General features: G+C 32.4%; 2 protein-coding genes across 2 annotated transcripts; one reads left to right on the forward strand and one right to left on the reverse strand.

Moving 5' to 3' along the window:
* Window positions 1-13949: 13949 nt before the first annotated feature.
* bsh (brain-specific homeobox) lies at window positions 13950-18874 on the forward strand. Its single transcript, XM_088032651.1, has 4 exons — window positions 13950-14361; window positions 14407-14523; window positions 14567-14773; window positions 18623-18874. Exons 1-4 carry the CDS (start codon window positions 14040-14042, stop codon window positions 18763-18765), a joined length of 789 nt encoding a protein of 262 aa, XP_087888777.1. The 5' UTR covers window positions 13950-14039; the 3' UTR covers window positions 18766-18874.
* Window positions 18875-20195: 1321 nt separating this feature from the next.
* LOC148177931 (uncharacterized) lies at window positions 20196-25479 on the reverse strand. Its single transcript, XM_088032648.1, has 6 exons — window positions 25386-25479; window positions 24729-25107; window positions 24486-24683; window positions 24248-24435; window positions 21601-21808; window positions 20196-21556 (listed from the first exon to the last, which is right to left on the reverse strand). Exons 1-6 carry the CDS (start codon window positions 25394-25396, stop codon window positions 21101-21103), a joined length of 1440 nt encoding a protein of 479 aa, XP_087888774.1. The 5' UTR covers window positions 25397-25479; the 3' UTR covers window positions 20196-21100.
* Window positions 25480-27048: the final 1569 nt, after the last annotated feature.

Raw genomic sequence — 27048 nt, forward strand, 5'->3', positions numbered from 1 at the left:
AGATCATATGGAATTACAAATGTGAAGGTAAAGTACCTATTTTTAGATCTAAAGAAGGAAAATAATGTTTCTTGATTCAAAAGATTGAAGTAGGTACCGATTTGGTACTGTTGGTAAAAAAACCATACACAATTTTTTTTTTCAAATGATTTATTATTGTTTCAAAATAACAAATAAAATTTTGAATTTTTGACTTTAGTATAAACCAATATCAAATTTTTGAACAACCGGGACGGATTTAAAAAAAAAAATTGTGTTCAAATCGGATCTGTAACTTTAGTAGTTTTGACATTGGCAAAATAAAATTTGGAGAGGTTACCCTCTCTGATGTGTTGACCGTCTGTGCCAAATCTCAAATTTTTTGAAAAACAGGGACAAATTCTATTTTTATTTTTGGGACGTGCCAAAAAATTTCGAATATTTTTATTCAGATCTATAATTTTAGCAGTTTCGATGCTCAGGCAATGAAATTTATAGGGATTACCATTTTCGACTTGTTGACTTGCTATTCCAAATCTCAAATTTTTTGAACAACAGGGACGGATTTTAGAAATTTTTATTTTTAATACGAGCCAAAAATTTCCAATATTTTTCATTCAGACCTGTAATTGTAGTTTCGATGCTAGATCATTAAAATTTGAAGAAATTACTAGTTGAGACTTGTTGACCGTCTGTACCAAATCTCAAATTTTTTTAACGACAGAGACGAATTTTAAAAATTTTTGTTTTCAAGGCAGGCCAAAGATTTCCAAAATTTTCAAATATGATTTGTAACTTTAGTAGTTTTGACATTAGCGAAATAAAATTTGGAGGTGTTCTTATTTTTAACCTGTTGACTGTCTGTACTAAATCTCAAACTTTTTGAACAACAGAAACGAATTTTAAAAATTTTTATTTTCCAGCCGAGCCAAAAAATTCTATTTTTATTTATTTAGACCTGTAATTTTGATAGTTTTGATGATAGAGCAATAAAATTCGGAGAGGTTACTAGTTTTGACTTGTTAACTGCCTGTCTAAAATGCCAAATTTTTTGAACAACAGGCACGGATTTTAGAAATTTTTGTTTTCAAAACGGGCTAAAAATTTCCAAAATTCTCAAATATGATCTGTAACTTTAGTAACATTGACATTAGCGGAATAAAATTTAGAGAGTTTTTTACCTTCAGCATGTTGATTTTCTGTACCAAATCTCAAATTTTTTGAACAACAGAGACGGATTTTGAAAATTTTTATGTTCAAAACGCGCCAAAAATTAATTGATATTTTTCATTCTGACCTGTAATTTTGGTAGTTTCGATTCTAGATCAATAAAATTTGAAGAAATTAGTAGTTTGAAGTTGTTAACCGTCTGTAAAAAATCTCAAATTTTTTGAACGACAGGGACGGATTTTAAAAATTTTTGTTTTCAAGGCAGGTCAAAAATTTCCAAAATTTTCAAATATGATTTGTAACTTTAGTAGTTTTGACATTACCGAAATAAAATTTGGAGGTGTTCTTATTTTTAACCTGTTGACTGTCTGTACTAAATCTCAAACTTTTTGAACAACAGAGACGAATTTTAGAAATTTTTATTTTCCAGCCGAGCCAAAAAGTTCTATTTTTATTTATTTAGACCTGTAATTTTGATAGTTTTGATGATAGAGCAATAAAATTTGGAGAGGTTACTAGTTTTGACTTGTTAACTGCCTGTCTAAAATGCCAAATTTTTTGAACAACAGGCACGGATTTTAGAAATTTTTGTTTTCAAAACGGGCTAAAAATTTCCAAAATTCTCAAATATGATCTGTAACTTTAGTAACATTGACATTAGCGGAATAAAATTTAGAGAGTTTTTTACCTTCAGCATGTTGATTTTCTGTACCAAATCTCAAATTTTTTGATCAACAGAGACGAATTTTGAAAATTTTTATGTTCAAAACGCGCCAAAAATTAATTGATATTTTTCATTCTGACCTGTAATTTTGGTAGTTTCGATGCTAGATCAATAAAATTTGAAGAAATTAGTAGTTTGAAGTTGTTAACCGTCTGTAAAAAATCTCAAATTTTTTGAACGACAGTGACGGATTTTAAAAATTTTTGGTTTCAAGGCAGGCCAAAAATTTCCAAAATTTTCAAATATGATTTGTAACTTTAGTAGTTTTGACATTAGCGAAATAAAATTTGGAGGTGTTCTTATTTTTAACCTGTTGACTGTCTGTACTAAATCTCAAACTTTTTGAACAACAGAGAAGAATTTTAGAAATTCTGGGTGTTGGCGAATTGTTTCAGCCACATGTTCACCTAATTTTTCCACTGAATTCACGGGGTTCGCGTACACCAACTCTTTCATATGAACCACAAAAAAAAATCGCAGGGATTTAAGTCTGGCGAACGAGGGGGCCACAACACTGGTTCATTTCTACCTAACCACTTGTTTTCAAAGTGCACATTTAGCCATTGGGACACGAGTACTGTACAGACGCTTTACCCCGACCTTCCCCATAGAGAAGCATCATATCCGTGTATTCCATGTTGGTATAAACTCTATAAACCATTTTGTACCACCTTTTGCACTTTAAGAACGATCTGATAACTTTGACACTTCACAACAAACTGAGCGTTTTTAATTAGATTACAGCTGATCAGTCGTTTTTATGACAAAAAGTTGTGATAAGGTTGAAGTCAAAAAACCTCCTCGTTGCGGAAATGAAAATGAATTTGTTTAGAGATATCAAACGGTTGGCCAAATTAAGGGCGGAAAAAAGGCAAAAATCAAAATGCGTTTACGGAAAAAAATATCTAGAAAAGTTGTAGATCTTGATGCGTTCTAACCGGTTAAATTTTGTGTATTTAATTTCATAACCTGTTAAATGATTTTTTTGAATAAAATTTTTGTAAATTCCCAAAATGTTTTACTTTATGTTAAACTTAATAGTTCTAAACACCACCGCAAATTAGTTTAGAATGGTCATTAATAAAGTGTTATACAAGCGGACTGATAACGCAGTTTTTTCTGCTTTTTTGTTCTTTAATTTTATAGCAATTCAATGGTAGGTGGGCGACTCGTCAAAATATAGGGGGGAAAAATTAGTCTAAAACATGCGATTTCAAAAAAAAATTATTAAGAAAAGTTGTTGGAAATAGTGAGTTCTCTTACCAGTTTAATTTTGTGTACTCATTTCCATAACACCCTGTAGGGAAATTTGTAGATTTTTTATTATTGCCGACTCTGGAGGAGCGTCAGCTAAAGTCGCTCGTCCTATAATTGCCGGTTTCCGGTTCCATTGTGTACAAAGTCGAGTTGGCTCTCCATCGCTCCTCGGATGCTGCTAAGTGACATCTTTTCAGTGTTTTTCTCTATACATACGTAATGAGAGAGCCCTATAAGGGTCGAGAGTGCTTTCGCTCCTGTCACGACTCTAAATCCGAAGCTTTCACCCTCTTCATTATTAAGGGCAGTGGGTGCAATTATTTTAAACGAAACTTAATAGCCGAGGGGTGATAAGATCACCTTTATCATACTGAAGAAACTTGTTTTTTTTCGCCCGAGTCGCCCTTTTATCGATTGGCTAAGTTGATTCCATTTTGTATTTTTAAAGCGAGCGAGCTCAAACTCATATCGAACATAAATTGAACATTATTGGAAAAATTATGGGAGAATAGCATTCGTTACGACCAATTTGCGGCGTACAGTCTGTAGAAAAAGTACTTTGGGGAGAGCAGACGCTATTATTGCATTATTCGCTGCTATCAAGAGAAAAAGAAAATAAGGAGCGATCTTGGGAAGCTGATTCACTAATAAGGAGATGATTGGAGATAAAGCACGAAGAGTGTGGGAATGGAGAGAGGTGCGTGTTGGATTTCGGGAGACATGGGGGCAATTAGGCGGAAAGGGGCTCTAATTTTTGCATATTGTTTTAAACTTCTGTCATATAAAATTTGTAAAAAACTGATCTCCAATCTCAAAAAAACGCTTGGCTTCAAAATAAAAATTTCTAAAATCCGTCCCTGTTGTTCAAATCATTTGGTATTTAAAACAGGCAGTCAACAAGTCAAAACTAGTAATCTTTTCAAATTTCATTGCTCTATCATCAAAATTACCAAAATTACAGATCTGAATGAAAAATAATAGAAATTTTTGGATCGGCTGAAAAATAAAAATTTCTAAAATCCGTCCCTGTCGTTTAAAAACATTGAGATTTAGTACATGCAGTCAACATGTGAAAACTAGTAATCTCTCCAAATTTCATTGGCCTAGCATCGAAACAACCAAAATTACAGATCTGAATGTAAAATATTAGTAATTTTTGGCTCGTCGCAAAAATAAAAATTTTTAAAATCCGTCCCTGTCGTTTAAAAAATTTGAGATTTGGTACAGACTGTCAAAATGTTAAAAATAGTAACCTCTCTAAATTTCATTTCACTAATGTGAAAACTACTAAAGTTACAGATCCTATTTGAAAATATAGGAAAATTTGGCCCGTATTGAAAACAAAAATTTTCAAAATTTATCCCGGTTGTTCAAAAAATTTGGCATTTAGGACAGACAGTTAACAAGTCAAAACAAGTTATTCCTCCAAATTTCATTGCCGTAGCATTCAAACTACCAAAATAACAAGTTTGAATGAATAACACTGGAAATTTTCGACTCGGCTTGAAAATAAGAATTTCTAAAATCCGTCCCTGTCGATAAAAAAATTTCAGATTTGGTACAGACGGTTAACAAATTAAAACTAGTAATTTCTTCAAATTTTTTTTGATCTAGCATCGAAACTACCAAAATTACAGGTCTGATTGGGATTGGGAATTTTTGGCTCGTTTTGATCATAAAAATTTTCAAAATCCTTCCCTGTTGTTCAAAAAATGTAAGATTTGGTAGAGACGATCAACATGTTGACGGTAAAAAAACTCTCCAAATTTCATTCCGCAAATGTCAAAGTTACTAAAGTTTCAGATAATATTTAAAAATTTTGGAAAATTTTGGTTCGTTCTGAAAACAAAAATTTCAAAAATCCGTCCCTGTTCTTTAAAAACATTGAGATTTGGTACATGCAGTCAACATGTCAAAACTAGTAATCTCTCCAAATTTTATTGGCCTAGCATAACAACCAAAATTACAGATTTGAATGGAAAATATTAGTAATTTTTGGCTCGTCTCGAAAATAAAAATTTCTAAAATCCGTCCCTGTCGTTTAAAAAATTTGAGATTTGGTACGGACTGTCATCATGTTAAAAATAGTAACCTCTGTAAATTTCATTTCACTAATGTGAAAACTACTAAAGATACAGATCCTAAATGAAAATATAGGAAAATTTGGCCCGTATTGAAAACAAATATTTTTAAAATTTATCCTGGTTGTTCAAAAAATTTGACATTTAGGACAGACAGTTAACAAGTCAAAACAAGTTATTCCTCCAAATTTCTTTGTCGTAGCATTCAAACTAACAAAATAACAGGTTTGAATAAATTATACTGGAAATTTTCGACTCGGCTTGAAAATAAAAATTTCTAAAATCCGTCCCTGTCTTTTAAAAAATTTAAGATTTGGTAGAGACGATCAACATGTTGACGGTAAAAAACTTTCCAAATTTCATTCCGCAAATGTCAAAGTTACTAAAGTTTCAGATAATATTTAAAAATTTTTGAAATTTTTGGTTCGTTTTGAAAACAAAAATTTTAAAAATCCGTCCCTGTTGTTTAAAAACATTGAGATTTGGTACGTGCAGTCAACATGTCAAAACTAGTAATCTCTCCAAATTTCATTGGCCTAATCATTCATCATTCATCGAAATAACCAAAATTACAGATTTGAATGGAAAATATTAGTAATTTTTGGCTCGTCTCGAAAATAAAAATTTCTAAAATCCGTCTGTGTCGTTTAAAAAATTTGAGATTTGGTACGGACTGTCATCATGTTAAAAATAGTAACCTCTCTAAATTTCATTTCACTAATGTGAAAACTACTAAAGATACAGATCCTAAATGAAAATATAGGAAAATTTAGCCCGTATTGAAAACAAAAATTTTTAAAATTTATCCCGGATGTTCAAAAAATTTGGCATTTAAGGACAGACAGTTAACAAGTCAAAACAAGTTATTCCTCCAAATTTCATTGCCATAGCATTCAAACTACCAAAATAACAGGTTTGAATGAATAACACTGGAAATTTTCGACTCGGCTTGAAAATAAAAATTTCTAAAATCCGTCCCTGTCGTTTAAAAAATTTGAGATTTGTTACAGACGGTCAACAAGTCTAAACTAGTAACTTATTCATATTTTTTTGATCTAGCATCGAAACTTCCAAAAGTACAGGTCTGAATAAAAAATATTGGAAATTTTTGGCTCGTTTTGAAAATAAAAATTTTCAAAATCGGTCCCTGTTGTTTAAAAAACTTGAGATTTGGTACAAAAAAACATGTTGAAAGTATAAAAAACTCCAAATTTCATTCCGCTAATGTCAAAGTTACTAAAGTTACAGATAATATTTCAAAATTTTGGAAATTTTTGGCCTGTTTTAAAAACAAAAATTTATAAAATTTGTCTCAGTTGTTTAAAAACTTTGGTATTTAAAGCAGGTTGTTATCAAATCAAAATTAGTAATCTCTCCAAATTTCATTAGCCTAGCATTGAAACTACTAAAATTACAGATCTGAATGGAAAATATTGGTAATTTTTGGCTCGTCTTGAAAATAAAAATTTCTAAAATCCGTCCCTGTCGTTTAAAAAATTTGAGATTTGTTACAGATAGTCAACATGATGAAAATAGAAACCTCTTCAAATTTGCTTCCGCTAATATCAAAACTACTAAAGTTACAGATCCGATTTGAACACGATTCGATTTTACCGTTTCTCAAAATCTTTTTTAGTTTCGGAGATATTGAGCTTTGAAACTAAAAATTCCATATCCAAAACTTTGATCACTCATAACCTATTTGTGGGCCAATCTTCACGAATCTTCCCTTTTTCGATTCTGCGAAAAATTCTGCGTAAAATGAGCACAATACTATACGCTGTTTCGAGCCAAAAACTGCATTTAGTATTATTAAATAATACTAGAAATAGACAGGGCCGCGCTCAGCCCCTTGCCCGAGCCCTTCTCAAAAGGAAACTGCAAATATTATTATCGTGATTATACGCCAACATAATCGCTTCCGTACGCCTTCTAATTGGGGATTGTAAAATCAAGCCACCCTTGACGGACGTCGATTGTTCGTCTATCAGGTTACTAGGGTTACATCCATTCATGTCGTGCCTTCAGACACTGATTTTATTACGTTTCTATGACACGTCGGTGCCCCATAGTTTACTGCGTTGGTTTTATTAGATTTGCTCTGATTAGAAGGACACGGATTATTGAATGTGAACATATGAGCCCTTTATTTAGGGTTGGGATAATGTGGGATGAATTCAATTTTGTGACTTTTGCTCGGGATGAAGGGAGGATTTGTTTAGGGAGCTTTGACAACATAAAACGACAGGTAATGTTTACTTTATTGGTTTTACGCAGCAGTGGTCACATTGAAGCCACTTTTAGTCTCTTCCAAGGGCAAATTTTATAATGGTTATTTTTTCTTCGAAAATTACGCAATTTGGTACACTCAACACGACATTTTTAAGCAATAATTTCACCAAATTTCACCCCTTTTGCGGTAAAACTGTCGGATTAACAATTTTTAATATAGATACATGAATTTTATTAGTTCGATTTGTGAGTAAAAATTTTAAAAAATCGTATTCCTTGTTTTACAATTCTGCAATTTTGTACAGTCAATAACTGTCTTTAGAGCAAGAATTTCACCAAATTTTATTGCTCTAACTCTTAGAATTACAGAATTTAATACACAATTTTGGATTTTGAGTTTGCCGTCTAACTGAAAAATCTTAAAAATTAAACATTGTGATTCTAAATTTTAAAATTTGGTACAAAAAGTGTCTCTAAGATTACCAAGTTTCATTGTTTTAGCGTTAAAGGTTAACGCAGATTTTAGAAATTTTTATTCTAAGGATGAACCAAAAAGTTTCGAGATTCTATTAAAAAATTTGTATCTTTGGTTGTGTTTGCTCTAAAGAGATGAAATTTAAAGAAGTTACTACTGTTAACTCATTTATTAATTGTGCCAAATTATAGAATTCTAGAGCAAATAGCGCAGATTTTATAAATTTTTATTTTTAGGACGACCCAAAAAGTTTCGATATTTTATAAAAAAAATAGTATCTTTGGTTGTGTTGGTGCTATAAAGATGAAATTTAGGGAGGATACTAATTTTAACTCATTTATTAACTGTGCCAAATTATAGAATTCTGGAAAAAACGGCGGAGATTTTAGAAATTTTTATTTTAAGAACAACCCAAAAAAAATCGAAATTCTATAAAAAAATCTTTGGTTGTGTTGGCTCTACAGAGATGAAATTTAAAGAGATTACTACTTTTAGCTCATTTATTAACTGTATTTAATTACAAGATTCTGAAGCAAAAGACCCAGATTTTAGAAATTTTTATTTATGACATTAACCAAAAAGTTTCAAAATTTTAGAAACTATAATTTATCTTTGGTTGTGTTGGTATAGTTCAGCCACGTTCGTCTGAGCCACCATAAAATCATAAACATTTGCGGGCGACCGCAACGGGACAGCTCGTGGTATTTTCAGATTTACGATGACGACCAGACAGCTGGCCTGTTTGGGGATGATTCTTATATTGCAGGGTGTTTTGGTAAATAAAGATCAGGTAGATATTTTAAATATTTGCAGATTGGGTTGTAATAAAAATTCTGTATTATACAAATGAATGGAGTTCATCCACGTCGCTTTCGCTATCGTCACTTTCATCGTTTACATGTACAATAATTTGGAAATCAGGAAATTGTGCTTCTGACAGATAACTATTTTTTATATTAACAACATGGTTGCATTACCTTGAATAAATTTGGAGCAGTTGAGTAAAAAAAAACTCCAAAGAGTTGGCTTTAAGCTTCTAACATGATGCGGTAGCTTAGTTCCTTTATCATAGAAACCTAAAATCGTTTGTTTTTTATCTAATGGGGATTATTTTTCTCTGTCTTAAAGAAAACGTAAAGAGTCATAAATAACGTTATTTAACTCATTTTTGACAAAAATTTGAGATTGACTCTTATGCTTATAAGGTACCGAGATGTTCAGGTACATACATAAACCCAAAGTAGATTAGATTAGGGATCGTTAAATGTCATTTAAAAAAATATTAAGGAGTAAAAGTTAAATCAGTGGTGGAAATGTTCGTTACATTCAAATTACTTCGGGGTGCTACCCCCCACTAAACTTTTACATTTTCGTATCTTTGCGTTACAACTTTACTTAGTTCGTTGACCTAATTAGGGCCAAATGTAAAAAAATAAATAGTTTATTTTGGAAAAGTTGCGTCAACCATATTGTTAATATAGAAAATAGTTATCTGTCAGAAGCACAATTTCCTGAAATTATTGTACATGTAAACGATGAAAGTGACGATAGCGAAAGCGAGGTGGAGGATTAAATTTTCATTTGTATAATACAGAATTTTTATTACAACCCAATCTGCAAATATTTAAAATATCTACCTGATCTTTATTTACCAAAACACCCTGCAATATAAGAATCATCCCCAAACAGGCCAGCTGTCTGGTCGTCATCGTAAATCTGAAAATACCACGAGCTGTCCCGTTGCGGTCGCCCGCAAATGTTTATGATTTTATGGTGGCTCAGACGAACGTGGCTGAACATTACAGCGATGAAATTTAGGGAGGATGCTACTATTAACTCAGTTATTTTGCGAACCAAATTTTAAAATTTTGTAGCAACAGACTTAGATTTTAGAAATTTTGATGTTTAGAACTACAAAAAATTTCAAAATTTTGTGATATAAACTTGTATTTCAGGTTGTGTTGATGCACTAGCGATAAAATTTAGGGAAGTTACTACTCTTGACTTGTTTATAATATGTACTAAATTTCAAAATTCCAGAACTACCGACTAAGATTTTCCAAACTTTAATTTTTTGGACTACAATTTTTTTTGAAATTCTATGAAAAATATTTGTATTTTTTGTTGTGTTGGCGTCAATGCGATGAAATTTGGAAAGGGTACTACTACTAACTCATTTATTATGTGTGACAAATTGTAAAATTCTAAAGCCACAGACTCAGACTTTAGAAATTTGTATTTTAAAGACTACAAAAATTTCAAAATTCTGCTAAAAAACTTTGTATATTTTGTTGTGTTGGCGCCACTGCAATAAAATTTAGAGAAGTTATTACTTTTAGCTCATTTATTAACTGTGGCTAGTTATAAAATTCTGGAGGAAAACCCGCAGATTTTAGAAATTTTTTATTTATAGGACAAACTAAAAAATTTCAAAATTTTGTAAAAAAAATCGTATCTTTAGTTGTAATCGCGCTCTAAAGCTGAAATTTAGGGAAGTGACTACTTATATCTCATTTATTAACTATGCCAATGTATAGAATTCTAGAGCAAAAGACACAGATTTTATAAATTTTTGTTCTTAGGACGAAACAAAAAGTTTCAAAATTCTACAGGGTCCGGCAACACTTGTGTCCACCCCCAAAATCGTCTTTAATTTTAAAGATAAAGTTTTGAAAATTTGCATACGCTCATAGTTGACAAAGCTCTAGAAGCTGACGTAAAAATTTGTTTTTTTTATCACGGTTTGGTTGGCGTCGCGACGCCTAAGAAGTATAATTTTTAGCGATTTTTGAGTTTTTGCGGAAATATACGCGAATTCAATTTTATTTCAACATAACTGTGGTACAAATATCTGAGTTTTTATTTTAAATCTAATGCAAATTGTGTTTAAAATTTGCGAAAAAAACGTTGCTTTATCAAGTTAGTTTTCAAAATTATGACAGTGCAGCGGCAATCTACGTTTACACCAAAATTTCACAAGTCACTTCACTCACTTTTATAAAGGTTAATTTTGATTACCACGGGCATGTTGCACTTTATGGACACCAGAAATCGTTAATTAACATCGACAAAGTGACAATTTCACCAAGTAACACTTTTGTTACAATCTAAAGCGAGCCAAAGAATAGATGTCATTTGTGACACAAGATGTTGACAGATGGGTGTAAACGTAGTTCCCAATTTTGACATAATAAAATTGGAAACTTACTTGATAAAACAGCATTTTTTCCTCAAATTTTGAAGACTATTTGCATTGAATCTAAAATAATAACTCAGATATTTTTAACATATTTATATTGAAAAAAAATTAAATTAGGGGTTGATATCACAAACCCTCACAATTACCTAACAATTACATTTTTAAGGCGTCGCGACGCCAAAACTATCAGTGATAAAAAACAAATTTTTACGTCAGCTTCTAGAGCTTTGTCAACTGTGAGCGTATGCAAATTTTCAAAATTTTATCTTTAAAATTAAAGACGATTTTGGGGGTGGACACAAGTGTTGCCGGACCCTGTATAATAAAAATTGTATCTTTGGTTGTGTTAGCGTTAAAGAGATGAAATTTAAGGAAGTTACTACTTTTAACTCATTTATTAACTGTGCCTAATTTTAAAATTCTAGAGCAAAGAACGCAGATTTTAGAAATTTTGATTTTTAGGACAAACTAAAAAATTTCAAAATTCTATAAAAAAAAATCTTATCTTTAGTTGTATTCGCGCTATAAAGCTTAAATTTAGGGAAGTAACGAATTTTACCTCGTTTATTAATTGTGCTAAATTATAGAATTCTGGAGCAAAAAACGCAGATTTAAAAAAATATATATTTTTAGGACAAACCAAAAAATTTCAAAATTCTATAAAAAAATCGTTTCTTGGGTTGAATCGCGCTATAAAGCTGAAATTTAGGGAATTTACTACTTATACCTCATTTATTAACTATATCAATTTATACAATTTTGGAGCAAAAGACACAGGTTTTATAAATTATTGTTCTTAGGACAAACCAAAAAGTTTCAAAATTCTATAAAAAAATTGTATCTTTGGTTGTGTGAGCGTTAATGAGATGAAATTTAAGAAAGTTACTACTTTTAACTCACTTATTAACTGTATTAAATTACAAAATTCTAGGGCAAAAGACGTGGATTTTAGAAATTTTGATTTTTAGGACAAACTAAAAAATTTCAAAATTCTATAAAAAAAATCTTATCTTTGGTTGTATTCGCGCTATAAAGCTTAAATTTAGGGAAGTTACAAATTTTACCTCGTTTATTAACTGTGCTAAATTATAGAATTCTGGAGCAAAAAACGCAGATTTAAAAAAAATATATTTTTAGGACAAACTAAAAAATTTCAAAATTCTATAAAAAAAATCTTATCTTTGGTTGTATTCGCGCTATAAAGCTTAAATTTTGGGAAGTTACGAATTTTACCTCGTTTATTAACTGTGCTAAATTATAGAATTCTGGAGCAATAAACGCAGATTTAAAAAAAATATATTTTTAGTACAAACCAAAAAATTTCAAAATTCTAGAAAAAAATCGCATCTTTGGTTCAATTTGCGCTATAAAGCTGAAATTTAGGGAAGTTACTACTTATACCTCATTTATTAACTATGCCAATTTATAGAATTTTGGAGCAAAAGACACAGGTTTTATAAATTATTGTTCTTAGGACAAACCAAAAAGTTTCAAAATTCTATAAAAAAAATTGTATCTTTAGTTGTGTGAGCATTAAAGAGATGAAATTTAAGGAAGTTACTACTTTTACCTCATTTCTCAACTGTATTAAATTACAAAATTCTAGGGCAAAAGACGTGGATTTTAGAAATTTTTATTTTAAGAACAAACCAAAAAATTTAAAAATTAAGAAAAAAAAAATGTATTTTTGGTTGTGTTGGCGCTACTGAGATGAAATTTAAAGAAACTACTACTTTTAACTCCTTCATTAACTGTACCAAATTCTAGAATTCAGGAGCAAAAAGCGCAAATTTTCGAAATTATTAAAATTTCAGTTTCAACAGTCAAAAATGTAAGAGAAACATTTCCCAAAAATTAAAAAACAGAAACATTTTTTCCTGCGCCCTTAACCCGCCCCTGAGTACAAAAAAAGCATCTAGTGACCAAAAATAGCGCAAAGGTGTCCTCCACCCCCTCAAACCTCCACTGGTCCACTCTAATTATTTCCTTCCAGTTGGTAAAATTAGAGGTCGTAACAACAAGCCATAAAGAGTGAACAAGCTGACATTTGCTGACATTTAACACGATATCATGCGGTGGCCGCCAAACGATTAACCTTTCCAACCATCACATTGTATACCCCATTTGGTAATCGAGTCGTTATTCCGACAACAAAGCTGGCCATGCCACCCAGCCACCTCACTATTTTTACAACTAAACAAACATCATTTAGTGCATTTCGCCCCGCCGCCGCTCAAAACTACCTTCCCATAATACACCGCATATTGTCTGCTAAATGCCCAATTTCGTCCTGAATATGCCGGATCAGTGCTGTAATACAGATGAATCTCCATTGGACACTGACGTCACGCAGCTGGCTGTGAAAGCGCGCGATTGGCCGCAGCCGCAACGCCCCTATTTGATGTTGTCATGGCGACGTAATCTCAGGTTTAACGCACCTTAATGGGGGTGATAGGGGAGAAGGCGAGGGGCGGAAATTTCCAGGAGATGCGGCGAGTACAGGTGGACCAAAAAACTCTTTGGTCTTACTTAATAGAGAATAAAAAAAAATTGGTCCGTAGAGCCGGATTTTGTAGAAAAAAAAATTGGTCCGTGGAGCCGGATTTCTCTCTGCAAATTCCCTCAAAACAAGCAAACGAAGGGTGGAATCCCCCCTCTTACAATAGCAGCCCCCGGTAATTAACTTAGAGCCGAACACAATTAGCTCCAATCAATCTCATCACATCGTATTATCCTCGGTGTAGCTATAAGGGTGGTTTGAACTCAAAACTGATTTCCGGGCATTAAGGGTTGAAAGCGGCGCTGGTGCGAAGGCGGAACTGTTTTGATCGAGGCCAGCGTTGATCGGCACAGATTGCGATTGTTTGCGGCCCCGAATGGAGCGCGAGATTTGATTTCGTGTGTGAAAAAAAGTGCCGCGAGATGAATAATTTCAAAGGGAAGGAGTTCGAGTCGCAGCACCAACAAAATCGGACGTCGTTTCTCATCGAGGATATTTTGTACCGGCAGAAGGCGGAGGAGGATCAAGAAGAAGAGTTCAGAGTGAAGGAGGATAAAGTTTTTCCGCCGCCGAAGGCGGCGGAAAAACGCCTGGAGAAAACTTACGGCTACTTCCCCCAGGTGCAAAACAACTGCGTGGGGTTCCAAGCCCCCGAAAACGGCTACATCCAAGTCATGGGGGCGCTGGGGGCCTACTTAAACACCCCGTACAAGACAGTCACGGATCCGTACTTCCTGGCGCAAGGTAACCGGTAACCTCTGGAGCCCCCATAACTGTCTCTTCCTCCAGGTCTGCCGTTCCACCACGCCTTGTTCGGCACCTCCGCCAGCGAAATCTCCCTAAATGCCTTGAAACACTGTCGCCGGAGGAAAGCCCGCACTGTCTTCAGCGACCCCCAACTGACCGGTAAGCCGCCGCCCCCAACACCCCCTTTCTAACAGTGTCTTAGGTCTGGAGAAGCGCTTCTCAGCCCAGCGGTACCTTTCCACCCCCGAGCGCGTGGAGTTGGCCAGCGCCCTCAGCCTCAGCGAGACTCAGGTGAAGACGTGGTTCCAAAACCGGCGGATGAAGCACAAGAAACAGATGCGGAAACTCCAAGAAGAAAAAGCGTCGTCAGGTAACGGCGGCGTCGCGACGGACAAATCCCAGCGTCCAGGTAAATTTATTAATAGGAATCGTGGTCCTTTGAGCCGGATTTTTGCGAAGTGACCGACCCACCATCTTAAACGCTAATTAATCAAGTTAGCAAAGTAATTTGCATTAAGATGGCGTCGTCTGTACAGTCCCGGGCTTTGAAAAGAGTGTAAATATCAAATTATGCTTTTAATTTAGTAATTCGTTCGTTGAAAGGACACCGACTCTAGTTTGAAACGAGTTTAAATTGAACCTTTTTAAACTTGTTTCGGCGCTTATGGATTTTTTCGTGTGGGCGGTTACAAAGTGAAGTGGGGGCGGCGAGACGGCGGCGGCCGGGGCTCATATTTCAATGTATTATCGGAAAATGCGAATGTTACAAGCCGATTAATGTGACGGACGTTGTTGGCTCCTGTGGGACATCATTAAAACGGTATTATATTGTCGGGGGATTGAAAGGATGAATTGCTTCATGCCAATTAGGGAAAAATTAAGACGGGAGGGGGCGGTAAATGGGAAATTAACAGCAACGAAAGTACTTCGTGGAGTTTAAGACAAATTTCGGTCAAACTAAACGTCTGGAAACGGCTAATTTTGAAGGAAACTAAAAAGCGACCCGGCGCATCCACCAATTTTATTTTTAAAAAATTTAATTCAACTTGAGATTTGAGTCTATTTTCGACGATACAATGCGATTTTGGCGTCCTCAGTGGAAATATAAGAGTATTTCACAGTTTTAAACTTACGTTAAACTCAGGATTAGTTAAAATTAAATACAATTTTAAAGAAACTTGAGAAATTCGCCATTTTTTAGACAAATTTTATTCATCTGAACTTTAATTTAAATGCACTAGTAAATAAATACAAATATACAGAGTGTCGCTTTTATAACGAATACAATTCCGTATCTTCGTTAATTTTTGAAGCCGATTTTTTTTTTTTTTGTATTGTAGAACAATTGACACAGGTGAATTAATTTCTAAAATCTGCGCCTTTTACTCCAGAATTTTATAATTTGGCACAGTTAATAAATGAGTTAAAAGTAGTAACTTCGCTAAATTTCATCGCCGTAGCATCAACACAACCAAAAATACAATTTTTTTTTATAGAATTTTAAAACTTTTTGGTTCGCCTTAAAAATAAAATTTTCTAAAATGTGTGTCTTTTGCTCCAGAATTTTATAATTTGGCACAGTTAATAAAGGAATTAAAAGTAGTAACTTCCCTAAATTTCGGCCCTTTAGCGCCAACACAACTAACGATACAAGTTTTTCTTTCTTTTTTTCACAGTTAAAAAATGATTTAAAAGTAGTAACTTTTACTATTTATTTTAAATAAATGTAATTCATACCAAATTTCACGATTCTGCTTTTAAATAAAACGACACTTTCTAACAGTTTTAAATAAATTTAATTTAAATTAGTTTTGATTGGAATAAAATGCATTTAAATTTATATTGCAGCCGGCGAATTCCACGATTTACGAGATTAAATTTGAATACTCACATTATACTATTATACTTTCTAATTTTCAATTTAATTGAATAAAATGTAATAAAAAAAGTAGTAAATGAAAATAAAGAGACAAACTCAACAATTTCGGAGGTCTAATTAAAATAAATTTAACTCAAAATCGGTTTACTTCCACAATTATCCGCTTGAAAATTAAGTTAAAAGTAAACGTATTTGGTTGAGTTAGTTTTAAATTAATGACAAAGCACTTTTTTGAAATAAATTAATTTCATAGTAATTCTAATTGAAATAAAATGTATTTTCGTTTATATTTTTTGAGAAAATATTTTATTGTCGTATTAGATAAACTTTAAGATATTCACCCGACGGAATTCCACGCTGAAATCAGATTAAATTCAAATAAATTTAACTAAACACTTTTTAATTTTAAACAAATAAAATAAAATTAAAAAAATAGGAAATAAGAATTTGAATTAAAAAAAATGTGGTTAACAAAAAGACAAACCAAATATTTTCAGAGGTTTATTTGAAATAAGTTTAACTCAAACTAGACTTGATGCTTTTGCTTGAAAATTAAATTAAAAGTAAAAAAGTTAATACAGGGTAATTTTTTAAAAACGGCAGGCGTTGTAGAATTTTTATTTATGTACCGATTTCAAAAATTTTAAAAACAAATTAAATATCTTCCAAATTGTGAAAAAAAATGGGTTCCAATTTAAAATAAGAAAGTTGAGTATCGCCCAAAAGATACTAAGACATTTACAAAAATTTTAAAATCATCAGTTTATAGTAAATTAAAAACCATTTAATTTGTTTTTAATATTTTTGAAATCGGTTAATAAATAAAAATTCTACAACACCTGCCGTTTTTAATTAATCACCCTGTATAATAATAAGTTTTAAATCAATGACAGCGCACATTTTTGAATAAATTTATTTCAAACTAATTTTGATTGAAATAAATTGGATTTCAGTTCTTATTCTTTGAGAAAATAATTTATTGTAGATAAACTTTAAGATATTGAGCCGGCGAATTCCACGATTTATGAGATTAAATTGAATAAATTCAACTATACTTTCTATTTTAAATTAAATGAAAAAAGTAGTAAATAAAGATTTAAACCTTAAAAATGTGGTCAATAAAGAAACAAACTAAACCATTTCGGAGGTTTATTTGAAATAAATTTAACTCAAACTAGACTTGGTTTCGGAATTTTATGCTTAAAAATTAAGTTAAAAGAAAAACAAGCGCATTTTTAATTAAATTTATTTTAATCTAAATAGAATTTTTCTACTTTTTAAATAAAATAATAATAAATTTAAGTATTTATAATACAAAATGCAACGTTACCTAATAGAAATTAATTTAAACAATTTTGTCTTGAATAAACTTGGCACTTTAATTTCTGAATAAAACTATTACATATTATTATATATCATTAATAAAGCAATTTAAATAGGTAATTAAATTTTTTGCACTGAGCCAGAAAATTCTGCGATTTTTTACATTTGCTTTAAACAAATTTAACTTAAACTTAACTTAATGTTTCTTTATTCAAGTATTTTTTTAATTTTATTGAATGACTAAATTTCAAACGCACTTTTGAATAAATTTAGCTCAAACTAAATGTCATATTTATAATTTCAAATAGAATAAAAGAAGCAAGTCTTAGAACATTAGAAACATCAAATTAAATTTGAATTAAATTTATTTAACACGTAAAACCGATCGTTATCTTTAAATGTAGACGCAAGGCATTGATTGACGAAATTCTAAGATAATAGTTTGCAATAAATTTAATTCAAACTTCAATCAAATATAGGAAATTGGATAAAATAAATAAAGAAAACAAGCTAAATTTTAGGTTCCTACTTTTGAAATAAAGGTAAATTGAAATAAAACCAAATCTGGCAATTTTTATTTTATTATTTTAAATAAATTTAATTGAGACTAAAGTTGACGTAAAAATACTTAAATTTAAGTATTTCAATGTAGTTCATTTATTTGTTTTTCAGGTTTAGAATAAATTTAGTCGAAATAATGTCTCGTCGCGCCCCTTAAACTATGTTCGCAACTTTGTACAAATATAAATTCCTACATAGAAAACTATTAACCTTTGAAACTTTACCCCCGTCTCCCCTATTTGCGTAAAACTTCCTTAGCATCTTCCGGTTTTGCGGCACCCTCTCCATTCCTTCGGAAACTTTATTATATAATTTTGTTTCTTAAGTGGGCACGATCTAAGATCTCACCCGCCATCTTATGTCGTAATTTAGTTCATTAGGCTGTGAACTTGCCTTAATTGATGTTTAAGATGGTGTACACTCCGTGAAACAAGTTAAGCGTACGCTCAGAATACGTAATGACAATCAATAACCTCGTCCATTTTTCCCCAACAGAAGTCGACTTTTCAAGGACGCAAGAAATGCAAATGGCGGCGTCGGCAAAATCCTTGACAAATTCCGACCTCAGCGACTGCGAAAGCGACATTGATATCGTCGGTGACACGAAAAATCTCACGTTTTCTTACAAAGGAGCCTAAGTTGCACTGTATATATTGTTAGGGTCACAGGGTACGCATGGCGGAGGTTTCACTGTATTTAGTTTTAACAAACACTCTGTAGATGTGTGTCGTGTACATATTACACTTGTTAATAAAAAGGTTAGTTGAGACTTGATTATTTCGCCCCCGTTCGCACCCTTTCAATGTTAATAAAGGGATGACGGGTTTGTTGTGAAAGCGGGCTATTATTAAGGGATGCTGTTTTGTTGGGACGATCTGATAAATGAAAGAAATGAAGAGATTTAATAATGGAAGCTGCGTGTGGCTCTTGTTTGTACCTTTGAGATGGGATATTGCATTTTTCCTGGAGGAAACGGGGGGGCTTTCGGGACGGCAAGTAGGTGATAATTTAATTAAACTATTTCTATATCAGCTCTGGAGATTTATATTTTCTGCGCATTGCTAAGTTTACACTTCAGACCTACAAAATTTTTTCAACCGCTTCTAATTCAGTTGTTTGTTGACGTACTGAAAAAATAAGCACAGTTTTGGATTCTGCGTGAAATTCTTCGTAAAATGAGTACCAACAACGATAAGTTTGCTCCACAAATAAGCGAGATATCGACTGATATAGCATGTTTGACATTTGCAAAACTTAGAACTTAAGTTCGTCTTTAACTCCAGATGTTTTAAATTTTCAATTAATTTTTATCATTTTATTTTTGAGTCAACACGCGTTTGACATTCTTGTACACTTTGTAGCTTAATTTGACACAAAATTTAAGTGTTGACATTTAGACATTTTAGACAACTTAGAATTTAACTTTTTATTTAATTCGGTGTGTTTTATTTTGTAACATTTACTCATTTTTTATTTTGCTTTAAATGTTTATAAAAAAACTAAGTTTGCAAACAACTGAGAACTTAAATAATTTTTGAAACTTAGTTTTAAAAACGATTAATTTTTATTAATAAATTTTAAAGAAAGTGCTGCGCTTTACTTTAGGTTTCAATATCAACTTTTCGAAGTTTGTCATTTTCAAAACTTAAATATGACATTTTGCAAACTTAGAAAGTTAAAACTAAACAAATTACATACGTTGGCACTTTTCATGACTGTGCATACTAAATTTTAAATTTTTTTAATATCCGTATATCTAAGTTGACATTTACACAACTTAGAACTTAATTTGTTGTTTCATTTCAATTGTTTTAGACGCAAAATTACCACTTTTTGTTACTTTACTTCTTATTTATCTAAACTTAAAAACATAATTTGAGGAAATACTAAAGTGCCAAATTATTTTTTTTAAGTACGCATATTAATAAGTTTGACATTTACATAATTTTAAATTTAATCTGTTAATTAATAGCAATTGCAATTGTTTTAGCCAACAAATTGTCTCTTTTTAGGTGACATTCCAACTGCACTTTAAGTTTGACATCTATACAACTTAAAAATTACTAAATTTGAAGTCAGACTAAGTTTGATATTTTGTTAATGTTTACTTATACTTAGTTTTGATATTATTTGACATTTTTATACACATTTTTCAGTTTGACATTTGAACCATTTAGAACTTAATTATTGCCGGAACTTAGTGTAAGATTCACGTAATAAACAATTTAAAAAAAGTATATTTTAATACATATTTGAATACAAACTTTTCTAAGTTTTACATTTTCAAAAATTAAGTTTGACATTGTGCTGGTACTTTATAAAATATCCAATAATACAAACTTGTGTCTAAATACTCATATTTTTAAATTTGACGTTTTTATGTTTTAGAACTTAGAACTTATTAATTATTTAAATTAGCCGCTATTCTTAAGCAGAACTACAGTTTGACATTTATCAAGCTTAGAAATTTTTATTATAGTATCAAACCTAATTTCTAAGTTTGACATTTTACTCAAACAATGGTCCATTGAGCCGGATCAATTTCACCGTCAATTTTTTAAACACAAGATATAAACAATACAATCTAACCTAAAAAAAGTTTGACATTTTGCAAATATTAAAACTTAAAAACAAAGTACATCGTTCTAGCACTTAATAAAATATCCAATTATACAAACTTGTGTCCAAATGTTCATATTTTTAAGTTTGACATTTTTATGTCTTAGAACTTAGAACTTATTAATTATTTAAGTTGGCCGTTATTTTTAAACTGAACTGAAGTTTGACATTTATCAAGCATAAAAATTTGTATTATAGTATCAAACCTAATTTCTAAGTTTGACATTTTACTCAAACAATGGTCCATTGAGCCGGATCAATTTCACCGTCATTTTTTTAAACACAAAATATAAACAATACAATCTAACCTAAAAACACAATATTAAAACACTTATATTCTCGAGACGTCTCGATCTAGAAATATCCATCTTCAGACACAGTTCTCTTGTAGAACTGTCTGGAGAAGCTCGCGGCCGAGCTGTCAAACAACCCGAACCAGTTCCTCTGATAAGCGTAGATAATAAAAAGAACCAGAGGAATGGTAATGAGAACCCCCGCCAAAATCCCAACCAACAGAGTCCCATCGCGTTCCGGCCGATGCCCATAGGCGTCCAAGCACCTCATGGTCTTCTCCTGCTTATAAATGTCGTACAAAGTGTATTGTACCATTTCGATGGGCGCCCCACACCTCATCGCCTTCGCCCTTTGTGGGTCCAACTTCACATACATCGACATAAACTCCTCCACCATCCACTGGTTCTCACACTCGCAAGTCCACGGGTTGCCGGTAAGATCGAGCTCTGTAAGGTCCTGCCAATGGACGATGAGCTCCATGTCGAGGTACGCCAATCTGTTGTTTTGCATGTAGAGCTAAAAAGAGAATTTAAAGGAAATTTCGCCAGTGTAAAACGTACTTTTTTGATTGGAGGCCACGTGTTGTACTCGGCGCCATCTTGTTTACTCGCGAGTGCGAAAGTGTCGATGTTTGACAGCTCGGGGTTGTCAAAACAGTACAGTTCCTCTAGGTTCGTTAAGTTGGCAAACGCGCCTTTGCTTATGTTGGCCAGCTTGGGCATGGTGCTGAAGTGGAGGGCCTTCAGCGAGGGCATGCGGGGAAAACCACTAAAACAGCACGTTATTTGGGGTATTTGTTTTTTCATTGTTACCAAATCACGTATAGTTCGTTCAGTGAGAGATTGAATGACAGAAAAGTCACTAAATCTATGCGATAAAAAGTGTACGAAGCGCGCGAAATTTAAAATAACTAAATAAACCCACTTGTATACCCAATTCGCGTAGGAATTTAGTGGTTTCAGTGTATTTTGTAGCATAATTTGCTGTCAACCTATATGTCAACTGTCAAATCGATTTTAATTCAGTTATTTAATGACGTATGAAAAAAATATGCACAGTTTTGGATTCTGCATAAAATTCTGCGTAAGATGAGTACAAACAACGTTAAGTTTGCTCCACAAATAAGCGTGATATCAACCGAAATAGAATGTTTGACATTTGCAAAACTTAATTTTGTCTTTCCATTGTTTTTTATTGTTTTATTTTTCAGTCAACACGCGTTTAACATTCTTGTACATTTTAAAGCTTAATTCGACACAAAATTCAAGTGTTGAAGTTTGACATTTACACAACTTAGAACTTAACTTTATATTTAATTCGGATTGTTTTATTTTTTGACATTTACTCATTTTTTGTTTTACTTTAAACTTTTATTAAAAAACTAAATTTGCAAACAACTTAGAACTTAAATAATTTTTGAAACTTAGTTTTTAAAGACGTTTAAGTTTCACTAATAAAAAAGATGCAACTCTATTCCCTTGTTTAATTTCAATTATTTCTGCCGTTAAACTGTCGGTTTTTCCTATTTTAGTTTAATTAATTTAAGTTGACGTTTATTAAGCTTAGAAACTTAATTCGACCAAATGGTCACTATCTTATTAAAGTTAAAATAAAATCTTTCATTTGTTGAGTATTAAGTCTAATTTGAAACCATTTTTACGTATGCTCAGTTCTAAGTTTGACATTGGCAAAACTTAAAACTTAATCACTTTTTCAATTTCATTTGTTTTAATGGAAAAATAGTCATTTTCTCATGATAAAGTTTGACATTCTTACTTTGAACCATAAATTTACCCAAAACCTAATTACTTAATTGCACATTGTTAAATTTGACATTTACTTAGTTTTAATTTTACTTAATTTTTTATATAAAAAAATAAGTTTGCAAACAACTTAGAACTGTAAAAATATGCCATGTTTCAATATCAACTTTCTTGAGTTTGACATTTTCACAACTTAATATGACATATTAAAAACTTAGAAACTTGAAACTAAACTAATCATGTACATTGGTACTTTTCATAACTGTGTATACTAAATTTTAAATTGTTTTAATATCCGTATTTCTTAGGTTTACATTTACATAACTTCGAACTTAAAATTTGTTGTTTTATTTCAATTGTTTTAAACGCAAAATTATCACTTTCTGTTACCATAATTCATATTTGTGCAAACTTAAAAACATAATTCGAGGAAATGCTGAAGTGGGAGTTTTTTTAAGTTCGCATAATACTAAGTTTGACATTTACATAACTTTAAATTTAATCTGTTAATTAATTGCTATGTTTTAGCCAACAAATTGTGTTTTTCTGGGTAACATTCCAATTGCAGTTTACGTTTGACATTTATTCAACGTAGAAATTAGTAATTTAGAGAAGTCGAACTTAAGTTTGACATTTTTGTTAATGTCTACTTCTACTTAGTTTTGATGTTATTTTACATTTTTATACACATTTTTAAGTTTGACATATTGAACAACTTAGAACTTAATTATTGCCAGAACTTAGTGTAAAGTTCATGTAATAAACAATTTAAAAACAATTATATTTTAATAAATATTTTTTAAGTTTTACATTTTCAGAAATTAAGTTTGACATTTTGCAAACTTAAAAACAAAACAAATCGTGCAGGCACTTTATAAAATATCCCGTAATCCAAACTTGTGTCTACATATTCATAGTGTTAAGTTTGACATTTACATAACTTAGAACTTAGAACTTATTAATTATTTAAGCTGACCGCTATTCTCAAGCTGAATTCAAGTTTGACATTAATCAAGCTTAAAAAAATTATTATTAAATCAAACTTATTTTCTAAGTTTGACATTTTACTCAAACAAGCAAACTTAATTTGAATCAAAAACTTAGTTATTGAATGACGATTTTACAGTACATTCTTAGAACAGAATCCTATTTGTTTTTTCAGTGTTACCAAATTATGTATAGTTTGTACATGAAGAGATTGAATGACAGAAAAGTCACTAAATCTGAGTGAAAAAAAGGGTACCAAGCGCGCGAAACTTAAAATAACTAAATAAACCCACTCACTTCCAACCCAGTTCGTGTAGGCATTTAGTGATTTCACTGCATTTTGTAGCATTGCTGTCAACCTATATGTCAACTGTCAAAATCTCCCAATCTCTCACCAGATATACTTTATAAGAGGGCGGGAAAATTCAAACTCGCAAAACTAGATGGCGGCACTTACTTGTCTCGCGTGAGATTGACGACGGGGTTCCCATTGAAGTACAAAATGGTCAAATTATGGGTGTCCCCGAGCGTCTTCGGCACCCCGGTGAACTCGTTTCCGCTCAAATCCAAGAACTGGAGGAATTTTGGGGTGTGGAGGAAGTTGTCTGGAAGAGTACTCAACTGGCAGTACTGCATCTCCAGTTTCTATAATAATAATAATAATAATAGTGATGGTAATGAGGGGGTTGAGTTACCTTCAGGTAGGCCAAGCTGGTGATGGCGATTTCCGTCTGCTGGTCAATGGTCTTGAAGGGATTATGCGAAAGACTTAGCACCTCCACAGTTGGCGTGTGTGCAAAAATGTCCCCGTCCAAACTGTGCAGCCTGTTATGGTCCAGGTACAAATTTTTGAGCGATTTGAGCGGTCGCCACTCATTATCAGTGTACAACCCCTGGAAATCCCCCGTCACTTTTAGTTACCAGTGCTGCCAACTTACATCAAACGCGTTCTGATGGATGATCTCAATATTATTATAGCTCAGACTCAAAGTCACCATATCCTGCAAGTTGCTGAAGACGGCGTCCGAAATGTTGACCATCGAAGTGTTCTCCAGTTTCAAATAAGTAATATTACTTGGAGGAAACTTCTGATTCAGGAACAAAATGGGAGTGTTCTGGATAAACAGGGACTCATACGGATACGTGTTGTTGTTTGCATCCAGAAAACTCGAAGGGTTGAAGATGTAACTCTGGACGTCCTGGGAGCACTTCAGGCGGTACTTTGTCTCGACTTTGTCAAAAGAGCACTTGTTGCAAAGTGGAGGGGGATCAGCGAAGGCGGAGACGAAGAAAAAGAACAAGAGAAGTGGTAACATTCTGGAAAAAACGAAAGGGGGTGGTATATAATGGTCCTTAGAGCCGGATCAGAAATTTGAGACCCGTGCTAAAGAAAAATGGTCCTTGGAGCCGGATAAGAAAGAATTATGTGGTTCTAAAAATACTGTTTACATGCGATAAACGGTGTGTGTGTCATCAAGATTAACTCATTCGTGCCAACAAAGCGAACGCGCTGTAATTATAGACTAGCGGAACTGATAATGATAATTGATAACTGTCCACCGTTTTTAACTCTTTGGCGTTGTATGGAAACTTACTTGACACTCATTGGTTTTAATAAAACTTGAACTACACTAAAATAAGTAGAAACGACGCTGTGCTCACTAAATAACTAAAAGAATATCAGAGTTATCACCGTTATCTTATCTTAAATAAACAGGCGACAGGTTGTGTTACCTGGGAAATTAAGCAATGAAGGAGATTACGCATCGATTTTTCGTGAAGTTAATTGAGAGCGTTGGCGTGGAGGATTTTGGTCCTTTGAGCCGGATTATCCGAAGGCGACGTTAGAAATTCTTGAGAGTCGTTTTGGGGTGACAAGTTCAAGTTCAGTGCATAAAGTCGCTGGCTTTTGGGATTAAGCTGTTATTAATATTAAAGGAAAAACAATGAAATTTGGAGGTGTGACTAAAGTGGTCGAAAAAAATCAGGTCTCTATATCTAATTCGCTTGATATCTCTCTTATTTAAGGTGCAATCTTAAAGTAATTGTGCTCATTTTACGCAGAATTTGACGCAGAATCCAAAACTGTATGATTAGTTGAGATCGGACTACAAATAAGTGAGTCATGAGCGGTCAACATTGTTTTTCTCGGCTCATTTTACTTCGCTTTCTAAATGCGAAAATTCCATGGTCGACTTTTTGGACAAAAAAATTTTGCGTACAATCGATGAAAAATTTTCAATTTGTCGTTTTTTGATCGCCCCTCGTAAACTACTTGCTCGATCGATCTGAGATTTGTCCAGTCCATAGATCTCAAGCTCCTCTTTCGATTGATATATAATTTAATAATACTAAACGCAAATTTTCGCCCCGAAACAGTGTCTTGAATACGATCCAAAAATCACCCTCTGAAAATGTAATTCGGTCGATACCTCGTTTATAGGTTAAGGAAATTTGGACTTGATAGACTTATTTAACGCAGAATTTCGCGCTGAATCCAAAAATATGATAATTTTTTAAATTTTGTCAATAAATAACCGAGTTATGGCCGTTTGAAATTTTGGGTTGTCGCCAGATGGCCAAATTTTTGAAGGTTCCAAACAATTCATGCTCGATATCTCGAAAACTATTTGAGATATTGGAATGCGGTTTGCGGCATCGATTTTCTCGCGATTTTTTACATAAGAAATAGTTTTTAGATTTTCTAATAGTCGAAAGTTGCAAATTTTCGCAAAAATTCATGACTAAAACTATGGCCAAACTTCTCATACCGATATCTCGCTTATTTTTTAGAGTAAACTTGAGTTATTATACACCAGTGTACGCAGAATTTTACGCAGATTTCAAATCTGGGATTTAAATTCAGATACGACTGCAAATAACCGAGTTATGGCCGATCATAGTTTCGGATAGTTGATTTTCATTTTTTCTCATTTTTCCCAATATTAGAAGTTAAATATCTCGGAAACTATTAGAGATATTGAGATGCGGTTTGCGCCATCGTTTTTCTCGGCTCATTTTACGTTAGAAAAAGTGCTTAAAAGCCCAAAATTCGATAGTCGATTTTTCGCGAAAAAAAATTGCGACTCAAACGATGAAAATTTTTCATTTTTTTGAATTTTTGGCATAACTCGCAAACTATTTGTCCTATAGATCTCAAATTTGGCCAGTAGATAGATTTTAAGCTCCTCTTTCGACTCATATATAATTCAATGCTATTAAACGTCATTTTTATTTTGAAAACATTGATTGAATATC

Source organism: Gnatocerus cornutus, chromosome 3, assembly GCF_029298725.1.
Source record: "Gnatocerus cornutus isolate USDA-ARS CGAHR chromosome 3, icGnaCorn1.1, whole genome shotgun sequence".
NCBI classification, from domain to species: Eukaryota; Metazoa; Arthropoda; class Insecta; order Coleoptera; family Tenebrionidae; genus Gnatocerus; species Gnatocerus cornutus.